At 50.1% G+C, this 16,809-nt stretch overlaps 1 protein-coding gene and 1 pseudogene across 1 annotated transcript; both read left to right on the top strand.

Moving 5' to 3' along the window:
• Nucleotides 1-4,049: 4,049 nt before the first annotated feature.
• On the top strand, nt 4,050-14,433 carry LOC146357081 (uncharacterized; annotated as a pseudogene).
• Nucleotides 14,434-14,769: 336 nt separating this feature from the next.
• LOC146357080 (uncharacterized) lies at nt 14,770-16,417 on the top strand. The gene is made up of 2 exons (XM_084844130.1): nt 14,770-14,794; nt 15,816-16,417. The coding sequence occupies exons 1-2, from the start codon at nt 14,770-14,772 to the stop codon at nt 16,415-16,417; spliced, it is 627 nt and encodes a 208-aa protein (XP_084700256.1).
• The last annotated feature ends 392 nt before the right edge of the window (nt 16,418-16,809 follow it).

The raw sequence follows: 16,809 nt of genomic DNA, 5'->3' as shown, positions 1-16,809 counted from the left end.
CAGTGAGCCACGAGCCTGCTCAATTGGCTTGTCCAGGTGCTAGCTACTGATTGGCTACTTCAAAGCCCCTGCTTTCCCTTCTTACGTTTTTTTCCCTTTATACCAGACCTGGACAGGACAGCCCTTCAAACAGAGGATATCTTCAAATAGAGGACCGTCCTCGGAAAACATTTCAAGTAGAGGAGTGTCATCTTTAAAGTAGGACACACGGCCAGCTTAGTTGGGCATGGACTCATTGCTTTATCTCCCCCCAAGTACACACCATAACATGTTGGGGAAAGAATGGAGGAAGATTAAACAAAATGGGTCTCTGTGTGATTGTACGTTCAAATGAATGTCTTCATACCGCCTGCCTCATGTCTTCATACTGCCTGCAACTCAGTGCTTCCACTGTCCACATGGGGACGGACTGTAGGAGCCAATCTACATGGAAATGGGGTTTGAGGTGGTTCTGTTTAAATACAGGTTTTCATGATATCGGGTTAGAACCTCCCGGGGCAAACAGTAGCCAGTAATGCTGTGTATACATTTTTAAAAATCTGTTCGTTTTTTATTTATTTTATTTATTCCATAGTAAATATGGAATAGCACTTGTGTGGGAGAAGAGAAATGTCATGTGCTTCATAATGGAAGTAATGCAACATGGCCATCTAAAGGAGCGGGGGAGAGGCATACAACCATTAAGACCAAGAGCTAATGTTTCTGGGGATGCAGAATGGTATATAAATCTTACAAATAAATAAATAAAATTACCTAGCTACACCACTGATTTGTGGGCTGCAAACCAGGAAGGGGCAGTTCAATCCTTGGAAAGCAAACAAAATATTTTGTGCTAGGTGATAGGTTAATTTTCAGTTAGGGATGTTGGAGAAATCCCTTGGGGGGGGGGGTGGAGTATGAAGAGTTTTCCTAGGCTTGCCCCCAGTGGACTTCGTTTCGATTCTCGCTGCGGCACCCGACTCAATCTTGCAGCCAGTTCACGGATTTTCTGGGAATTTTGAGTATGTTATTTTGGGGGGGATGGTTCTGCATTTTGTGCAAATTTCTGAGCAAATTGAGCAAAATATGGCCGAATTTGTGCAAATTCTGCAAATTATGTCTGGATTTGTGCAAATCACACAAATTATGGCTGAATTTGCACAATTTGTGCAAATTAGGTTTTGATTTCCACAAATCGCTCAGAAATGTGCACAAATTGCAGAAGCTCCCCCCCCCGCAATGTGCGCAATAGTTCCTGGAGTTGAGGGAAGTGCCCTCACCCCGCGCCCGGCTTGCCTGGCCGCGGGGGGGGGGCTGTTGCGGGTGGCGGGGGGAGGACGGGACAAGGGCGAAGGCCATTGGCCTTCATCCCTGGGGTCTCCAAGGGGCGGGTCTAGCCGGCCACTATTTAGGCCACGCTGCCCCGCAGCCTCCTCATTCCGGCTATTCCAGCTGGAATTTTCGCGCCCTTTTTTAAGCGGCAGCACCTCACGTCCTCCTTCGTCCTCGATCTTGGCAGCGGTGGCGGCCGCGGCAACCCCAGGGACAAGGCGGCAGCTTGGCGGCGGCAACTCCGGGGATGAGGAGGCGGCGGAGCGGCTGCAGCCCCAGGGACGAGGCGGCGGCTCAATGGCGCGGCGGCGGCAACCCCAGGGACGAGGCAGCGGCGCGGCGGTACCTTCGGTATGAGGCGGCTGCTTGGCGGCGCGGCGGCGGCATTCCCGGGACAAGGCAGCTATTGAGCTGCATGGTTTGCACCCCTTCCCCGGCACAAGTGAGAGGCTTTTCACCCTTCCCTCCCCCTTTCTTTGGTGCTCCCCACTCTGGTTTCCGCGGCATTTCTCCCCCCCCAGCTGATTTCAGGAGGGGAAAGTCTCCTGTTTTCTCGCTCCTTTCTCGCTCCATCACACCTTCCAGTTGCATGTTTGTGTGGGCTTGGGGGGGTCTCCGTTGGCTTCCCAGCGCTTTCAGGAAGCTGTTTTTAAGGTGAGGGAAGGGAAAGGGTTCTGGTGCCTGGGCTTACCTCCTCCTTTTCACCTCCATGGGCCGTTTATCTGCGGCTGCCTTGAGATTTTCCCAGGCTTTCTTTAGCACTCTGCTGCCCCCTAGTGGCCTGTTGTGCCTTCAACCCCCCCCCCCTTTGCTTCATAAAGGTAGAAAGGGGGAGGGAGGAGAAAATAAATTATAAAAATAAATAAATAAATAAATAATTTTTTTTTAAAAATGGGGGGAGCAGTTGTTTAAGGGGGGCACAAATAAGGCTCAAGGCTTCGCCTGGAAAGTATAGGGTGTGATTTCATATAAAGAATAACAGTAACGAAAGACAAAGCAAACAAACAAATTAATTTACATGCAATTAATAGTATAATATTATTACCAATAAATAAATAAATAAATAAGAATTATAGAAAGAGAAATTGGAAACATACCAAATATATCCATAGGTAAGCACATTTCATTGAGGGTTCCATTTAAAGCCAGTTGGCAGATCTCCCAACACACAGTGATGCCACCCAAGAAGGGTTTGGGGGGGGGGAAGGCAAGGGCAAAGCCGCTTACCCCCCAGCTAAAGCCCCCTGCCCCCCAGCTAAGCGCTACTTCCATAGGGCCGACTCTTCCTCATCTGACGATGAGGATCAAGACATGGCCCTCATTCTGGCCAGACTGGAGGCTGCTGAACGGGACTTAGGGATCCCTGCATTAATCACCCCTGCCAGGCGGGCTCCCCGGACTTCAAGGGTTACTAGAGGGCAAGCTCGCAAGGATCTATTAATATCTATTTCAGAGAGGCTGGCAGCAATCGAGGCTTCCAAGGAGGTCGTCACCGTCACTGGGCAAACAGCATCTGCACCAGCCCCAGCGCTCGCATGCTCATCTTCGGAGCAGCCCCCTCCGGTGCAAGGGTCGCCGGCACCCGTCCCTCTAGCTCCTGCAGTTTTCGACCGCAGCCAGATCCCTGACATGGCAAACAACCTTGGTTCAGGTGAGGTTTCAGTCCCTGGGGGGGTCCGTGCCAACGACTGGCTGTAATCAGTTCCCGCCATACGGGTGGTTCCCCTTTTCAGCGGGGATGAGTTGGCCTTTTCACTCCCCAGTAGGGGGCATCCCAGGGTTCCCTCACCCTGGTGTACCACCCCACTGCTTCAGCTCAGGTTACACACTCCCGGCACTAAGCCATGCCACACCGGGTGGGGCCGCCATTACGATGGGCATCCCTGCATCTGCCCAATCCCAGGGGGCCCCCATCCCTGCTCCAAACCTCTCAGGTGGGGTTTACAGGGGGGGGAGCACCCGCAACCCCTCCAGCTGCTGAGCCTTCTTTGGCCAGTGACAGAGTGGCTCCTCAGCACGCCCCATCTGCCATGGCTGCCTGCGCAGCTGTGTGGCAAGGCCCCGTAGGCAGGAGCTCCGAGGAGCTTGGGGTGGGCAGCAATGACCCTTATGCCCAGGTAGAGAATAGGGCAATCCCGACCGGAGGTACATCCACTCCCCTGGGATATCACCTATTGCCAGCAACAAAAGAGAAAATACTCCGGGGAGAATTTGTTGACATCTTCTCCCTGTTATTCCGTGAGTCTGAAACAAAGGAAGGGGAGAAATCTGGCGATAGGGATCAGGAGAGGGTCAGGCATAAGAAGGTGTCATGCACTTGGGCAAATTGGCTGCCCGGCTTTTTAATATATATGGGTGTCATTCAGCAAAAGCACCCAGAGCGTGGTTGGGTCCTCACTAAGTATTTGGATGTTATATATAGGGCCTACACCGAATACGAGGGTGGAGCCTGGCTGGCCTACGATGAATCCTTCCGTATGCGGGCGGCATTTGACCCCACGTTGCGCTGGGACACCAAAGATCAGGATCTTTGGCTGCAGTTTATGACAGGCCGGGTTTTGGCGAGCGATCTGATAGTGGGCACATATTAGCTAAGCCGACGCCCGCCTCAGCCCCTAAGGCTGGGGTGGGACAGCTGGTTCAACACCGTGCTCTCTGTTGGGAGTTTGGTTCAAAGGGCGTCTACTTTAAAAACCCATGCAGATTTCGCCACGCGTGCTCCATTTGTGGGGGACAACATGCCTTCATTGGCTGCCCAAAGGCCAAAGGTCAGCGGGGCCCAAATCGTGAATGGCAGGGTGGTAGGAAGCCTGGGGGCAGCACACAACCTCTGCCAAAAGGGACCCAGTCCAATTAAGTTGCAGCCCCTACGGCGCCTTTTGAAGCTCTACCCGCTTTGGAAGGACGCCCGCTACTTGGAAGAGGGATTTTCCCTGGGTTTTAGGATTCCGTTTCAGGGCCAACACCAGGCCCAAATTTGCCGGAATCAGAAATCTATTGCAGGCTTCGAACACCTAGTCTTGGATAAGATCAATAAGGAAGTGGTCACGGGGCGGGTCATTGGTCCATTCGATTCCCCTCCTTTCCCCAACCTCAGGGTCTCCCCTTTGGGCATTGTGCCTAAAAAGGCCGCAGGTGAATACCGGCTGATCCACAACTTGTCCTTCCCCAGGGGGGAGTCTGTGAACAACGCCATTCCTGAGCACCTGTGCTCTTTTCACTACATGCCGTTTGATGCGGCAGTATCTATGGTGAAGGCCCTGGGGCCCTCATGGGAAAATGCGACAATAAATCCTCATTCCACCTCTTGCCAATTTCCCCCGATGATTTCGACCTTTTAGGATTCAGTTTTTCTGGTCAGTTCTACGTCGACAGGGCCCTACCCATGGGATGTTCCGTGTCCTGTGCTATGTTTGAGAAGGTCAGTTCCTTTTTGGAATGGGCTCTGATTGATAAAACCGGGTCCCATAGCATCGTGCACTACCTCGACGATTTCCTATTTGCAGGTCCATCTGGCACCCCCCAGTGCGCACGGCTAATGCAGGAATTTTCCTCCTTCACAAATGAGCTGGGTGTACCTTTGGCGGAGGAAAAAACCGAGGGCCCTTCCCCCACTATTAAATTTTTGGGCATAGAACTGGACTCCGTGAATCAGTTGTGTAGGCTTCCGGCGGACAAATTACAGGCCCTAAAGGATAGGATACAGCACATGCTTCATTCTAAGAAAGTCACGCTGTTGGCATTGCAGGAAGTTGTTGGGCATCTTAATTTCGCCTGTCGGGTAGTTGCCCCTGGCAGGGCCTTCCTTAGACGCCTTTGTAACGCCATGCGGGGCCTGCGTTTGCCACACCATCGCATTCGGTTATCATCAGCCATGAAAGATGATCTTTTTGTGTGGCTGCATTTCCTTAACGCATTCAATGGCGTTTCCTTCTGGAGGAAGGAGTTGCTATTGGAAGCAGAACTTCAGATACATTCAGATTCATCTGGGGCCCTACGCTTTGCGGTTGTGTTTCGCGATCGATGGTGCCACGCACATTGGCCGGCTGAGTGGTTAGCCCTAGGTGTCGGAAGAGACTTTACTTTCTTAGAGCTCTTTCCGATATATGTTGCCGCACACCTATGGGCAGCCCAGCTTGCTAATTTTGTCGTGCATTTTTGGTGCGACAACCAACCACTGTCCAGGTCATTAATTCTTTGTCATTGCGCAACAGTAGGGTCATGTCCTTGCTTCGGGCTTTCACTCTGCAGTGCCTGCGTTTTAATATTTTATTCCATGCATGACACATTCCTGGCATGGATAATGCCTTGGCTGATGCATTGTCACGAAACCAGGTGCAACGTTTCCGAGAACTGGCCCCCTGGGTGCGGGCTATTCCGGACACCATGCCAGCCGCTCTGTGGGAAATTGGCTGGAAGAGGCGGAACAGGCCATCCTGCAGTCATAGAATAGAATCATAGAATCATAGAATAGTAGGGTTGGAAGGGGCCTACAAGGCCATCGAGTCCAACCCCCTGCTCAATGCAGGAATCCAAGTCAGAGCATCCCTGACAGATGGCTGTCCAGCCTCGTCTTGAAGGCCTCCAGTGTGGGAGAGCCCACCACCTCCCCAGGTAATTGGTTCCATTGTCGTATTGCTCTTACAGTCAGGAAGTTTTTCCTGATGTTCAGCCGGAATCTGGCTTCCTGTCACTTGAGCCCATTATTCCGTGTCCTGCACTCTGGGATGATCAAGAAGAGATCCTGGCCTTCTTCTCTGTGACAACCTTTCAAATACTTGAAGAGTGCTATCATATCTCCCCTCAGTCTTCTCTTCTCAAGGCTAAACATGCCCAGTTCTTTCAGTCTCTCTTCATAGGGCTTTGTTTCCAGTCCCCTGATCATCTTTGTTGCCCTCCTCTGAACCCTCTCCAGTTTGTCTGAATCCTTCTTAAAGTGTGGTGCCCAGAACTGGACACAGTACTCCAGATGAGGCCTAACCAGTGCTGAGTAGAGGGGAACTAGTACTTCCCGGGATTTGGAAACGATGCTTCTATTAATGCAGCCCAAAAGAGCATTGGCCTTTTTTGCAGCCACATCACATTGTTGGCTCATATTTAGCTTGTGATCGACAACAATTCCAAGATCCTTCTCGCTTGTAGTGTGGTTGAGCCACGAATCCCCCATCTTGTAACTGTGCATTTGGTTTCTTTTTCCTAGGTGCAGAACTTGGCATTTATCCCTATTAAATGTCATTCTGTTGTTTTCTGCCCAGTGCTCCAGTCTATCCAGATCACTTTGAATTTTGTTTCTGTCTTCCAAAGTATAAGCTATCCCTCCCAATTTTGTGTCATCTGCAAATCTGATCAGCATTCCCTGCACCTCCTCCTCCAAGTCATTAATAAAAATGTTGAAGAGCACTGGGCCCAGGACTGAGCCCTGCGGTACCCCACTCGTTACCTCTCCCCAGCTTGAGAAGGTCCCATTGATAAGCACTCTTTGAGTCCGATTCTGTAGCCAACTGTGGATCCACCGGATCGTTGTTTCATCTAGCCCACTTTGAGCTAGTTTGCTCATCAGGATATCATGGGGCACTTTGTCGAAAGCTTTGCTGAAGTCGAGGTATATGATGTCTACAGCATTCCCACGGTCTACAAGGGAGATTACTTGATCAAAAAATGAGATCAGATTTGTCTGGCAGGACTTGTTTTTGACAAATCCATGTTGGCCTCGAGTCATCACGGCATTGTTGTTAAGGTGCTTCCAGATGGATTGCTTTATCATCTGCTCCAGAATTTTCCCAGGGATTGATGTCAGACTGACTGGTCTGTAGTTCCCAGGTTCCTCCTTTTTACCCTTTTTGAAGATAGGGACAACGTTAGCCCTCCTCCAGTCATCTGGCACTTCCCCTGTCCTCCATGATTTCTCAAAGAGAATAGACAGCAGTTCTGAGAGTTCTTCCGCCAGTTCCTTTATGACTCTAGGATGCAGTTCATCTGGCCCTGGAGATTTGAACTCATTCCAAGTAATTAGGTGTTCCTTGACCATATGCCTATCGATCTCAAGCTGCAATCCTGCCCCTTCAGCCTGTACTTCGCCTTTCCAGGGGGATCATAGACCCTCTTTTGGGAGAAGACTGAGCCAAAGTAGGAATTGAGCACCTCTGCCTTTTCTTTGTCATCTGTTATTGTTTTGCCATCCTTATTTAATAGCTGAACCACCATTTCTTTCCTCTGCCTTTTACTATGCACGTAGCTGAAGAAAGCCTTTTTGTTGCTTTTAGCATCCCTAGCTAACCTCAGCTCATTCTCAGCTTTAGCCTTCCTGATGCCATCCCTGCAATTCTGTGCCACCTGCCTGTACTCTTCCTTTGTTACTTGGCCTTCTTTCCACTTCCTATATGTGTCCTTTTTTGTTTTCAGGTCATCCCTAAGCTTTTTGTGAAGCCACATTGGCTTCTTCTGTTGTCTTCCACCTTTTCTTCTTGTTGGAATTGTTTGTGATTGTGCCTTGAGAATTTCCTTTTTTAAAAGCTCCCACCCATCTTGGACTCCTTTTCCCGTTAGCGTCGCTTGCCATAGGACCTTACTGATCATTGTTCTGAGTTTATGAAAATCAGCTTTCCTAAAATCCAGGGTACGCGTTTGACTACACTCAGCTTTTGCTTCCCTTAGAACCAAGAACTCAAGTACAACATGGTCGCTTTCCCCCAGAGTTCCTGTAACTGCTACTTGATCCACTAAGTCATCTCTGTTGGTTAGGATCAAGTCAAGGATAGCCGATCCTCTAGTTCCTTCCTCTACTTTCTGTAGGAGGAAGTTATCCGCCACACAAGTCAGGAATTTCCTGGAGGGGCCATGTTTTGCAGAATTTGTCTCCCAACAAATATCGGGGAAATTGAAGTCCCCCATTACTACTACATCATGCTTCCTTGAAACATTGGCTATTTGCTTTTCAAAAGTTTCATCCTTGTCTTCTCTTTGATTGGGTGGCCGGTAGTAGACTCCGACCACCAGGTTCCTTTTATTCTTTGCTCCATTTATTTCAACCCAGATGCTCTCGATGGGGCTACCAAGCTCCTCCTCCTGTCTTTCTGTGCAGAGATATGTATTTTTCACATACAGTGCAACCCCACCTCCCTTTCTGTTCCTCCTGTTCTTTTTGAACAAGTTCTATCCTTCAATTGCTGTATTCCAGTCATGAGAGTCATCCCACCAAGTCTCAGTTATACCTATCAGGTCATAATTTCCCTCTTGTATTAAGAGTTCAAGTTCGTTCTGTTTGTTTCCCATACTCTGAGCATTAGTATATAGACATCGAAGACCATGTGCTTCATAGTCTGGCTTTCTTCCTACATGTGTCTGAAGACTATTATTGGGCGCTATCAGAGCTGTTCTCTCCGTTGCAGTACATGCGCCTACGTCCACTGTTACCCCCAACATTACATCTCCCTTCCCCGTAGGATTCAGTTTAAAGCCCTCCTGATGAAGTTCTTCATGCTGTGGCCAAACACATTCTTCCCAGCCTTTGTGAGGTGCAACCCGTCCCTAGCCAACAGCCCATCTTCCAGAAAGTATAGCCCGTGGTCCCAGGATCCAAATCTCTCTCGTTGGCACCACCTTCGTAGCCAGTCATTCACCCGGAGTATTTTTCGTTCCCTTTCTATCCCTCTTCTAACTACTGGAAGGATGGATGAGAAAATTATCTGGGCCCCAAAGTTCTGGAGTTTCCTTCCCAAAGCTTCAAAGTCTGATGTGATCTCTTTGTAGCTCCGCTTGGCGGTATCATTTGTTCCCACATGGATGAGAAGAAAGGGATACCTGTCAGTGGGCTTTATGAGTGCAGGCAACCTTTCAGTCACGTTTCTAATCTGTCCTCCCGGGAGACAACACACCTGACGAGTCTACGGGTCTTCGCGACATACTTGGGTCTCGATCCCATGCAGCAAGGAGTCTCCCACTACTACCACTCTTCTCTTCTTCTTATAGAATCATAGAATCATAGAATAGTAGGGTTGGAAGGGGCGTACAAGGCCATCGAGTCCAACCCCCTGCTCAATGCAGGAATCCAAGTCAGAGCATCCCTGACAGATGGCTGTCCAACCTCGCCTTGAAGGCCTGCAGTGTGGAGGAGCCCACCACCTCCCCAGGTAATTGGTTCCATTGTCGTATTGCTCTGACACTCAGGAAGTTTTTTCTGATGTTCAGCCGGAATCTGGCTTCCTGTAACTTGAGCCCATTATTCCGTGTCCTGCACTCTGGGATGATCAAGAAGAGATCCTGGCCTTCTTCTCTGTGACAACCTTTCAAGTACTTGAAGAGTGCTATCATATCTCCCCTCAGTCTTCTCTTCTCAAGGCTAAATGTGCCCAGTTCTTTCAGTCTCTCTTCATAGGGCTTTGTTTCCAGTCCCCTGATCATCTTTGTTGCCCTCCTCTGAACCCTCTCCAGTTCGTCTGCATTCTTCTTAAAGTGTGGTGCCCAGAACTGGACACAGTACTCCAGATGAGGCCTAACCAGTGCTGAGTAGAGGGGAACTAGTACTTCCCGGGATTTGGAAGCGATGCTTCTATGAATGCAGCCCAAAATACATTGGCCTTTTTTGCAGCCACATCACATTGTTGGCTCATATTCAGCTTGTGATCGACAACAATTCCAAGATCCTTCTTGCTCGTAGTGTGGTTGAGCCACGTATCCCCCATCTTGTAACTGTGCATTTGGTTTCTTTTTCCTAGGTGCAGAGCTTGGCATTTGTCCCTATTAAATGCCATTCTGTTGTTTTCTGCCCAGCACTCCAGTCTATCCAGATCACTTTGAATTTTGTTTCTGTCTTCCAAAGTATTAGCTATCCCTCCCAATTTTGTGTCATCTGCAAATTTGATCAGCATTCCCTGCACCTCCTCCTCCAAGTCATTAATAAAAATGTTGAAGAGCACTGGGCCCAGGACTGAGCCCTGCGGTACCCCACTCGTTACCTCTCCCCAGCTTGAGAAGGTCCCATTGATAAGCACTCTTTGAGTCCGATTCTGTAGCCAACTGTGGATCCACCGGATCGTTGTTTCATCTAGCCCACTTTGAGCTAGTTTGCTCATCAGGATATCATGGGGCACTTTGTCGAAAGCTTTGCTGAAGTCGAGGTATATGATGTCTACAGCATTCCCACGGTCTACAAGGGAGGTGACTTGATCAAAAAATGAGATCAGATTTGTCTGGCAGGACTTGTTTTTGACAAATCCATGTTGGCTTCGAGTAATCACGGCATTGTTGTCAAGGTGCTTCCAGATGGATTGCTTTATCATCTGCTCCAGAATTTTCCCAGGGATTGATGTCAGACTGACTGGTCTGTAGTTCCCAGGTTCCTCCTTTTTACCCTTTTTGAAGATAGGGACAACGTTAGCCCTCCTCCAGTCATCTGGCACTTCCCCTGTCCTCCATGATTTCTCAAAGAGAATAGACAGCGGTTCTGAGAGTTCTTCTGCCAGTTCCTTTATGACTCTAGGATGCAGTTCATCTGGCCCTGGAGATTTGAACTCATTCAAAGTAATGAGGTGTTCCTTGACCATATGCCTGTCGATCTCAAGCTGCAATCCTGCCCCTTCAGCCTGTACTTCGCCTTTGCCAGGGGGGTCATAGACCCTCTTTTGGGAGAAGACTGAGCCAAAGTAGGAATTGAACACCTCTGCCTTTTCTTTGTCATCTGTTATTGTTTTGCCATCCTTATTTAATAGCTGAACCACCATTTCTTTCCTCTGCCTTTTACTATGTACGTAGCTGAAGAAAGCCTTTTTGTTGTTTTTAGCATCCCTCGCTAACCTCAGCTCGTTCTCCGCGTTAGCCTTCCTGACGCCATCCCTGCAATTCTGTGCTACCTGCCTGTACTCTTCCTTTGTTACTTGGCCTTCTTTCCACTTCCTATATGTGTCCTTTTTTGTTTTCAGGTCATCCCTAAGCTTTTTGTGAAGCCACATTGGCTTCTTCTGTTGTCTTCCACCTTTTCTTCTTGTTGGAATTGTTTGTGATTGTGCTTTGAGAATTTCCTTTTTTAAAAGTTCCCACCCATCTTGGACTCCTTTTCTCGTTAGCGTCGCTTGCCATGGGACCTTGCTGATCATTGTTCTGAGTTTATGAAAATCAGCTTTCCTAAAATCCAGGGTACGCGTTTGACTACAATCGGCTTTTGCTTCCCTTAGAACCAAGAACTCAAGTGCAACATGGTCGCTTTCCCCCAGAGTTCCTGTAACTGCTACTTGATCCACTAAGTCATCTCTGTTGGTTAGGATCAAGTCAAGGATAGCCGATCCTCTAGTTCCTTCCTCTACTTTCTGTAGGAGGAAGGTATCCGCCACACAAGTCAGGAATTTCCTGGAGGGGCCATGTTTTGCAGAATTTGTCTCCCAACAAATATCGGGGAAATTGAAGTCCCCCATTACTACTACATCATGCTTCCTTGAAACATTGGCTATTTGCTTTTCAAAAGTTTCATCCTTGTCTTCTCCTTGATTGGGTGGCCGGTAGTAGACTCCGACCACCAGGTTCCTTTTATTCTTTGCTCCATTTATTTCAACCCAGATGCTCTCGATGGGGCTACCAAGCTCCTCCTCCTGTCTTTCTGTGCAGAGATATGTATTTTTCACATACAGTGCAACCCCACCTCCCTTTCTGTTCCTCCTGTTCTTTTTGAACAAGTTCTATCCTTCAATTGCTGTATTCCAGTCATGAGAGTCATCCCACCAAGTCTCAGTTATACCTATCAGGTCATAATTTCCCTCTTGTATTAAGAGTTCAAGTTCGTTCTGTTTGTTTCCCATACTCTGAGCATTAGTATATAGACATCGAAGACCATGTGCTTCATAGTCTGGCTTTCTTCCTACATGTGTCTGAAGACTATTATTGGGCGCTATCAGAGCTGTTCTCTCCGTTGCAGTACATGCGCCTACGTCCACTGTTACCCCCAACATTACATCTCCCTTCCCTGTAGGATTCAGTTTAAAGCCCTCCTGATGAAGTTCTTCATGCTGTGGCCAAACACATTCTTCCCAGCCTTTGTGAGGTGCAACCCGTCCCTAGCCAACAGCCCATCTTCCAGAAAGTATAGCCCGTGGTCCCAGGATCCAAATCTCTCTCGTTGGCACCACCTTCGTAGCCAGTCATTCACCCAGAGTATTTTTCGTTCCCTTTCTATCCCTCTTCTAACTACTGGAAGGATGGATGAGAAAACTATCTGGGCCCCAAAGTTCTTGAGTTTCCTTCCCAAAGCTTCAAAGTCTGACATGATCTCTTTGTAGCTCCGCTTGGCGGTATCATTTGTTCCCACATGGATGAGAAGAAAGGGATACCTGTCAGTGGGCTTTATGAGTGCAGGCAACCTTTCAGTCACGTCTCTAATCTGTACTCCCGGGAGACAACATACCTGGCGAGTCCATGGGTCTTCGTGACATACTTGGGTCTCGATCCCACGCAGCAAGGAGTCTCCCACTACTACCACTCTTCTCTTCTTCTTGTAGGCCTGGGTTTCATCGCCTCTGTTTGACTGACCTTTAGCCTCTTGCTCACTCTCATGCAGGTTCCCCTGTGATTCTTCCTCTGCAAGCTGTCCTCCAGTCTCATCCGCAAGTACCTGGAATCGGTTCCACAGCTCCACTGCTTCCACTGGTGCAGAGTGGCGTCTAGTTTTTCTTCTCCTAACTGTCACCCTTTTCCAAGGAGTATCCTCTATTCCATTTTTCTTCACCTCAGCATTTCCCACTGCCTCATCTTGCTGTTGCTCTTCAAGCTTCTGGTCTGTCCTTTGCTGCTGTAGTTCCCCCATTCTGTCCAAGAACTCTAGGTGTTCCCTTATTCCCCGGAGGGTCGACAGTCGCCGCTCCAGTCCACTTACTTTTTCTTCCAGCAGCGTGATCAACTTGCACTTGTTGCAGGTGTAGGCCATGTTGTTCTCAGGCAAGAAAACAAACATTGCACACACCTTGCAGGTTACCACCACTGGAGAGTCTTGTCCTTCCATAGCCTTTTTTCCCTTTTTGTGTCTTGCTTTCTGATTGTTCTAGACTAGCCTGTGCCTGCTCCTCTACTCAGTAGAGGTTAAAAGCAGAGTCCCACTGGTGTGAAAGTGTGTGTTAGAAGACAAATAAATGGAAAAAAGTTAGTTAAAAAAATAAAAAATAAAAAAATGAAAAAAAATGTTAGGGGCCTCCCCCTTGACCTCCCCTGCCGAACTCCCCTGGCCAACTCCTGTTTGCTCCCCCTGCCCGCTCGCTCTGTTCGCTCGCTCTCTGGGAGCTTGCCTGCTTCTGTAGTCCCTGGACCAGCTGGAGCAGCTTGCTCTGCTCTGCTCTGCTCAGCTGGGAGGCGGGAAACAGACTGAAGCTTCCCGCCCAGTCAGCTGCTGGGAGTACTCAGGCCACACCCCTCCAATTCAGTTGGAGCTCTCAGAAGCACCTGGTGAGCTCACAGCCAATCAGAAGGATAAAGGGCAGCCCCCTGGGCTTCCTGCAGCCCACTTACCTCTTAGCCTCTGTCTCCTTTGTCTCCTTTGTCTCTTCAACCACTGCAACTCCCCTGGCCAACTCCTGTTTGCTCCCCCTGTTTGCTCGCTCTGTTCGCTCGCTCTCTGGGAGCTTGCCTGCTTCTGTAGTCCCTGGACCAGCTGGAGCAGCTTGCTCTGCTCTGCTCTGCTCTGCTCTGTCGTTAGCCCCCAGCACGAGAGCGGCTTACGCCAGGTCAGGTAGGGAGTTCTTTTCATTCCGGGTGGCTTCACATCTTCCACAGTGCTGGCCAATACCGGTCGATCACCTACTGCAGTTTTGCGTGCATGCCCACAGGCGGGGCCTAGCGGCCCAGACCATCGGGGGTAGGCTTGCTGCACTTGCCTTCTGGTCTAAAATGAAGGGTGTAGCAGATAACACCATTGACATCCGGGTCCGGCGGATGCTTCAGGGCTGGTCCAGGGGGTCCCCAGTGCCTCCTGACCCTAGACGCCCTCTGTCACCAGACATATTGCTGAGCTTGCGGGATCTGTGGCCTTCCTTGTGCAAATCCCCTCAAGAAGCCTTGTTATTTCATGCTGCAGCTCTTACAGCATTCTTTGGGGCATTCCGGATATCGGAGTTGGTGGTGTCCACTAAGGGCGACCTCTCTGGATGAGCCTTGCAGTTTAATGACTTACAGTTTTCTCAGCAGGGAGCCCTTATTCAGCTTAGTAGGTCCAAGACTGACCAGGGGAGAAGGGGCGTCAGCGTGTCCCTGTTTCCAGCCCCCGTGCCGGACCTCTGCCCGGTCACGGCATTGAGGGACTTTCTGAAGGTTCGGGGAAACCTGCCCAGCCCCCTTTTTTGCCATACAGACTCTTCTCCTTTAAGCAAATATCAATTTTGGGCAGTCACACAGCGAGCATTAAAGGCGCTGGGTTTGGGTGCTCTTTGTTTCGGCACACATTCCTTCCAGATTGGGGCCACCTCCACTGCTGCGTCTCTGGGGTTCATGCCAGATAAGGTGCAGTCGGTCGGTAGGTGGCGCTCCAAGGCATATCTGGCATACGTGAGGCCACTGTTGGGCCCTTAGCTTGGGTAGGGATGGGGGAGAATTTCTCCCCGAAACTTCGGGGGGCCGAGTGCCAACGTGTTCGGCCCCCGAAGTAGTTTCGGGGAGAAATTCTCCACCCCCCCCGCGCCCCCCCCCCCGGGACGGGACTTACCTTTCCCAAATGTCCTTCCTGGTGGCGGGTCCCGGCGGCGGTTCGTCAGGTCTTCGACAGGGGCAGAGGCGGCAGCTGGTCTTTCGACTGGCTGCCGCCGCCGCCATTCCAATAAAAGTTAAAAAAAAAAAATGCCCCCGTGATAGGCTACGTGATGATTAACGTAGCCTATCACGGCTAGATTTGCAAAGTCAGCCGTGATAGGCTACGTAAATCGTCACGTAGCCTATCACGGGTGACTTTAAAAAAAAAAAAGCGCGTACGGTTAATGGCGGCCCCCATAGGGACATTCATGTTCCTTATTTGGTCACTGTAGTCTATTTAAAGATTACGTAGACTATGGTGAAAATAAGGGCAACGCTATTTGCATTGCCCTTATTTTCGTTGTAGTCTACGTAAATCTTTACGTAGACTACAGCGACCAAATAAGGAACGCGAATGGCGGCTCCCTATGGGGGCCGCCATTTGCGTACGCGCTTTTTTTTTTTTAAAGTCACCCGTGATAGGCTACGTGACGATTTACGTAGCCTATCACGGCTGACTTTGCAGATCTAGCCGTGATAGGCTACGTTAATCGTCACGTAGCCTATCACGGGGGCGTTTTTTTTTTTTTAACTTTTTATTTCATGGCCGGGCGAGGCGAGGCGCCTCCTCCCCGGCCTGAATTTCGGTCGGGCGAGGTGGGAAGCCTCCCCCCCGGCCTGAACTTCGGGGGGAGCAGCGAAGCGCCTCCCCCCCACCAGGAAGCAAGCTGCGAGACCAGGTAAGTGGCTTTCGTGCACCCCTAAGCTTGGGTGGACATTTCCATTCATTACTTTTCTTGTTCTTCTAGATCACTGGAGTGCGAGTGATCCAATGAAGGTGCTCATCTGCGGGCACAGTATTGTTTTTTGGGCCGGTCGGAGGGCCTCCTCCAGCTGCGGATCCCAGCTAGGGCTCAGCCGCTATGCCACCATTCAGTGGTTGGGCAGACGCGGGATGCGTTGGGAGTGCCTCCTGCCCACGTTATTCCAGCAAGGGCTGGTGAAGGTTCCCCCACAGATTCTAGTGTTACACTTAGGGGGGAACGATTTAGGCCTGCTGAAAGGCAAGGTCCTGATTCTTCAAGCTTGGGAGGACTTGCGGGTGATTTGGTGTCGCTGGCCGGGAATCACCATTATCTGGTCCAACGTGTTGCCTAGAGTGGTCTGGAGGGATGGCTTGGATCCTCGTGCCATGGATAAGGCCCGTAAAAAGGTCAACAGAGAGATCGGGAACTTCCTGATCAAACAGGGCGACCGGACCATCATCCACCCCGACATTTCTCCTGCTCAGGGGACACTCTACAGGGCGGACGGCATTCATCTCACTGAACTAGGCAATGATGTCTTTTTGGCTGATCTGCGAAGGGGCATTTGGGAATGTTTACTGCACAGGTGGGGGGACAGCGAATAAGCAGAGGCTTGTCGCCCTCCTGTGGCGGCTCCGGGTGGGCTCTCCACTGGGGGAGTGGCCAGGTAAGCATTCGTAGGCACCGTTTCAGGTGACTGGTAAGGCCCGAGGCTTCCGGCTCAGGGTTTTGTGGCCCCAGTTGGGAGATACGGCTTACCTTTGAGGCCAACCCTCCTCACCCACTCGGGTTCTGTGGCTTGAGGGGGGGTGACAGGGGAAGGTCTCCCAGCCCAGAACTGGGTATGTCCGATTGGTGGGCGAGGGCGGACACCTCGCCACAGACAACGAATGCCTCACTCTACACCTGTCATGTTGGTCTTGTGGTGTGCCCACCAGTGCTTTCTTCGCAGATTGTAATCTATCCCAAATTGATTGGTGTCATCTCGTCATTTCTC

This window comes from Heloderma suspectum, chromosome 1 (genome assembly GCF_057233095.1).
Source record: "Heloderma suspectum isolate Gila_16-S chromosome 1, 16-S_ref, whole genome shotgun sequence".
Taxonomy (NCBI): domain Eukaryota; kingdom Metazoa; phylum Chordata; class Lepidosauria; order Squamata; family Helodermatidae; genus Heloderma; species Heloderma suspectum.
This window is presented reverse-complemented; position numbering and strand designations above follow the sequence as displayed.

What these genes read in the sequence shown, in the direction of transcription:
- LOC146357080 (XM_084844130.1), top strand. Translation starts at nt 14,770, where the DNA reads ATGCCAGATAAGGTGCAGTCGGTCG. An exon ending in AGATAAGGTGCAGTCGGTCG is followed by an intron (nt 14,795 to 15,815) that starts GTAGGTGGCGCT and finishes TTGTTCTTCTAG; the next exon opens with ATCACTGGAGTGCGAGTGAT.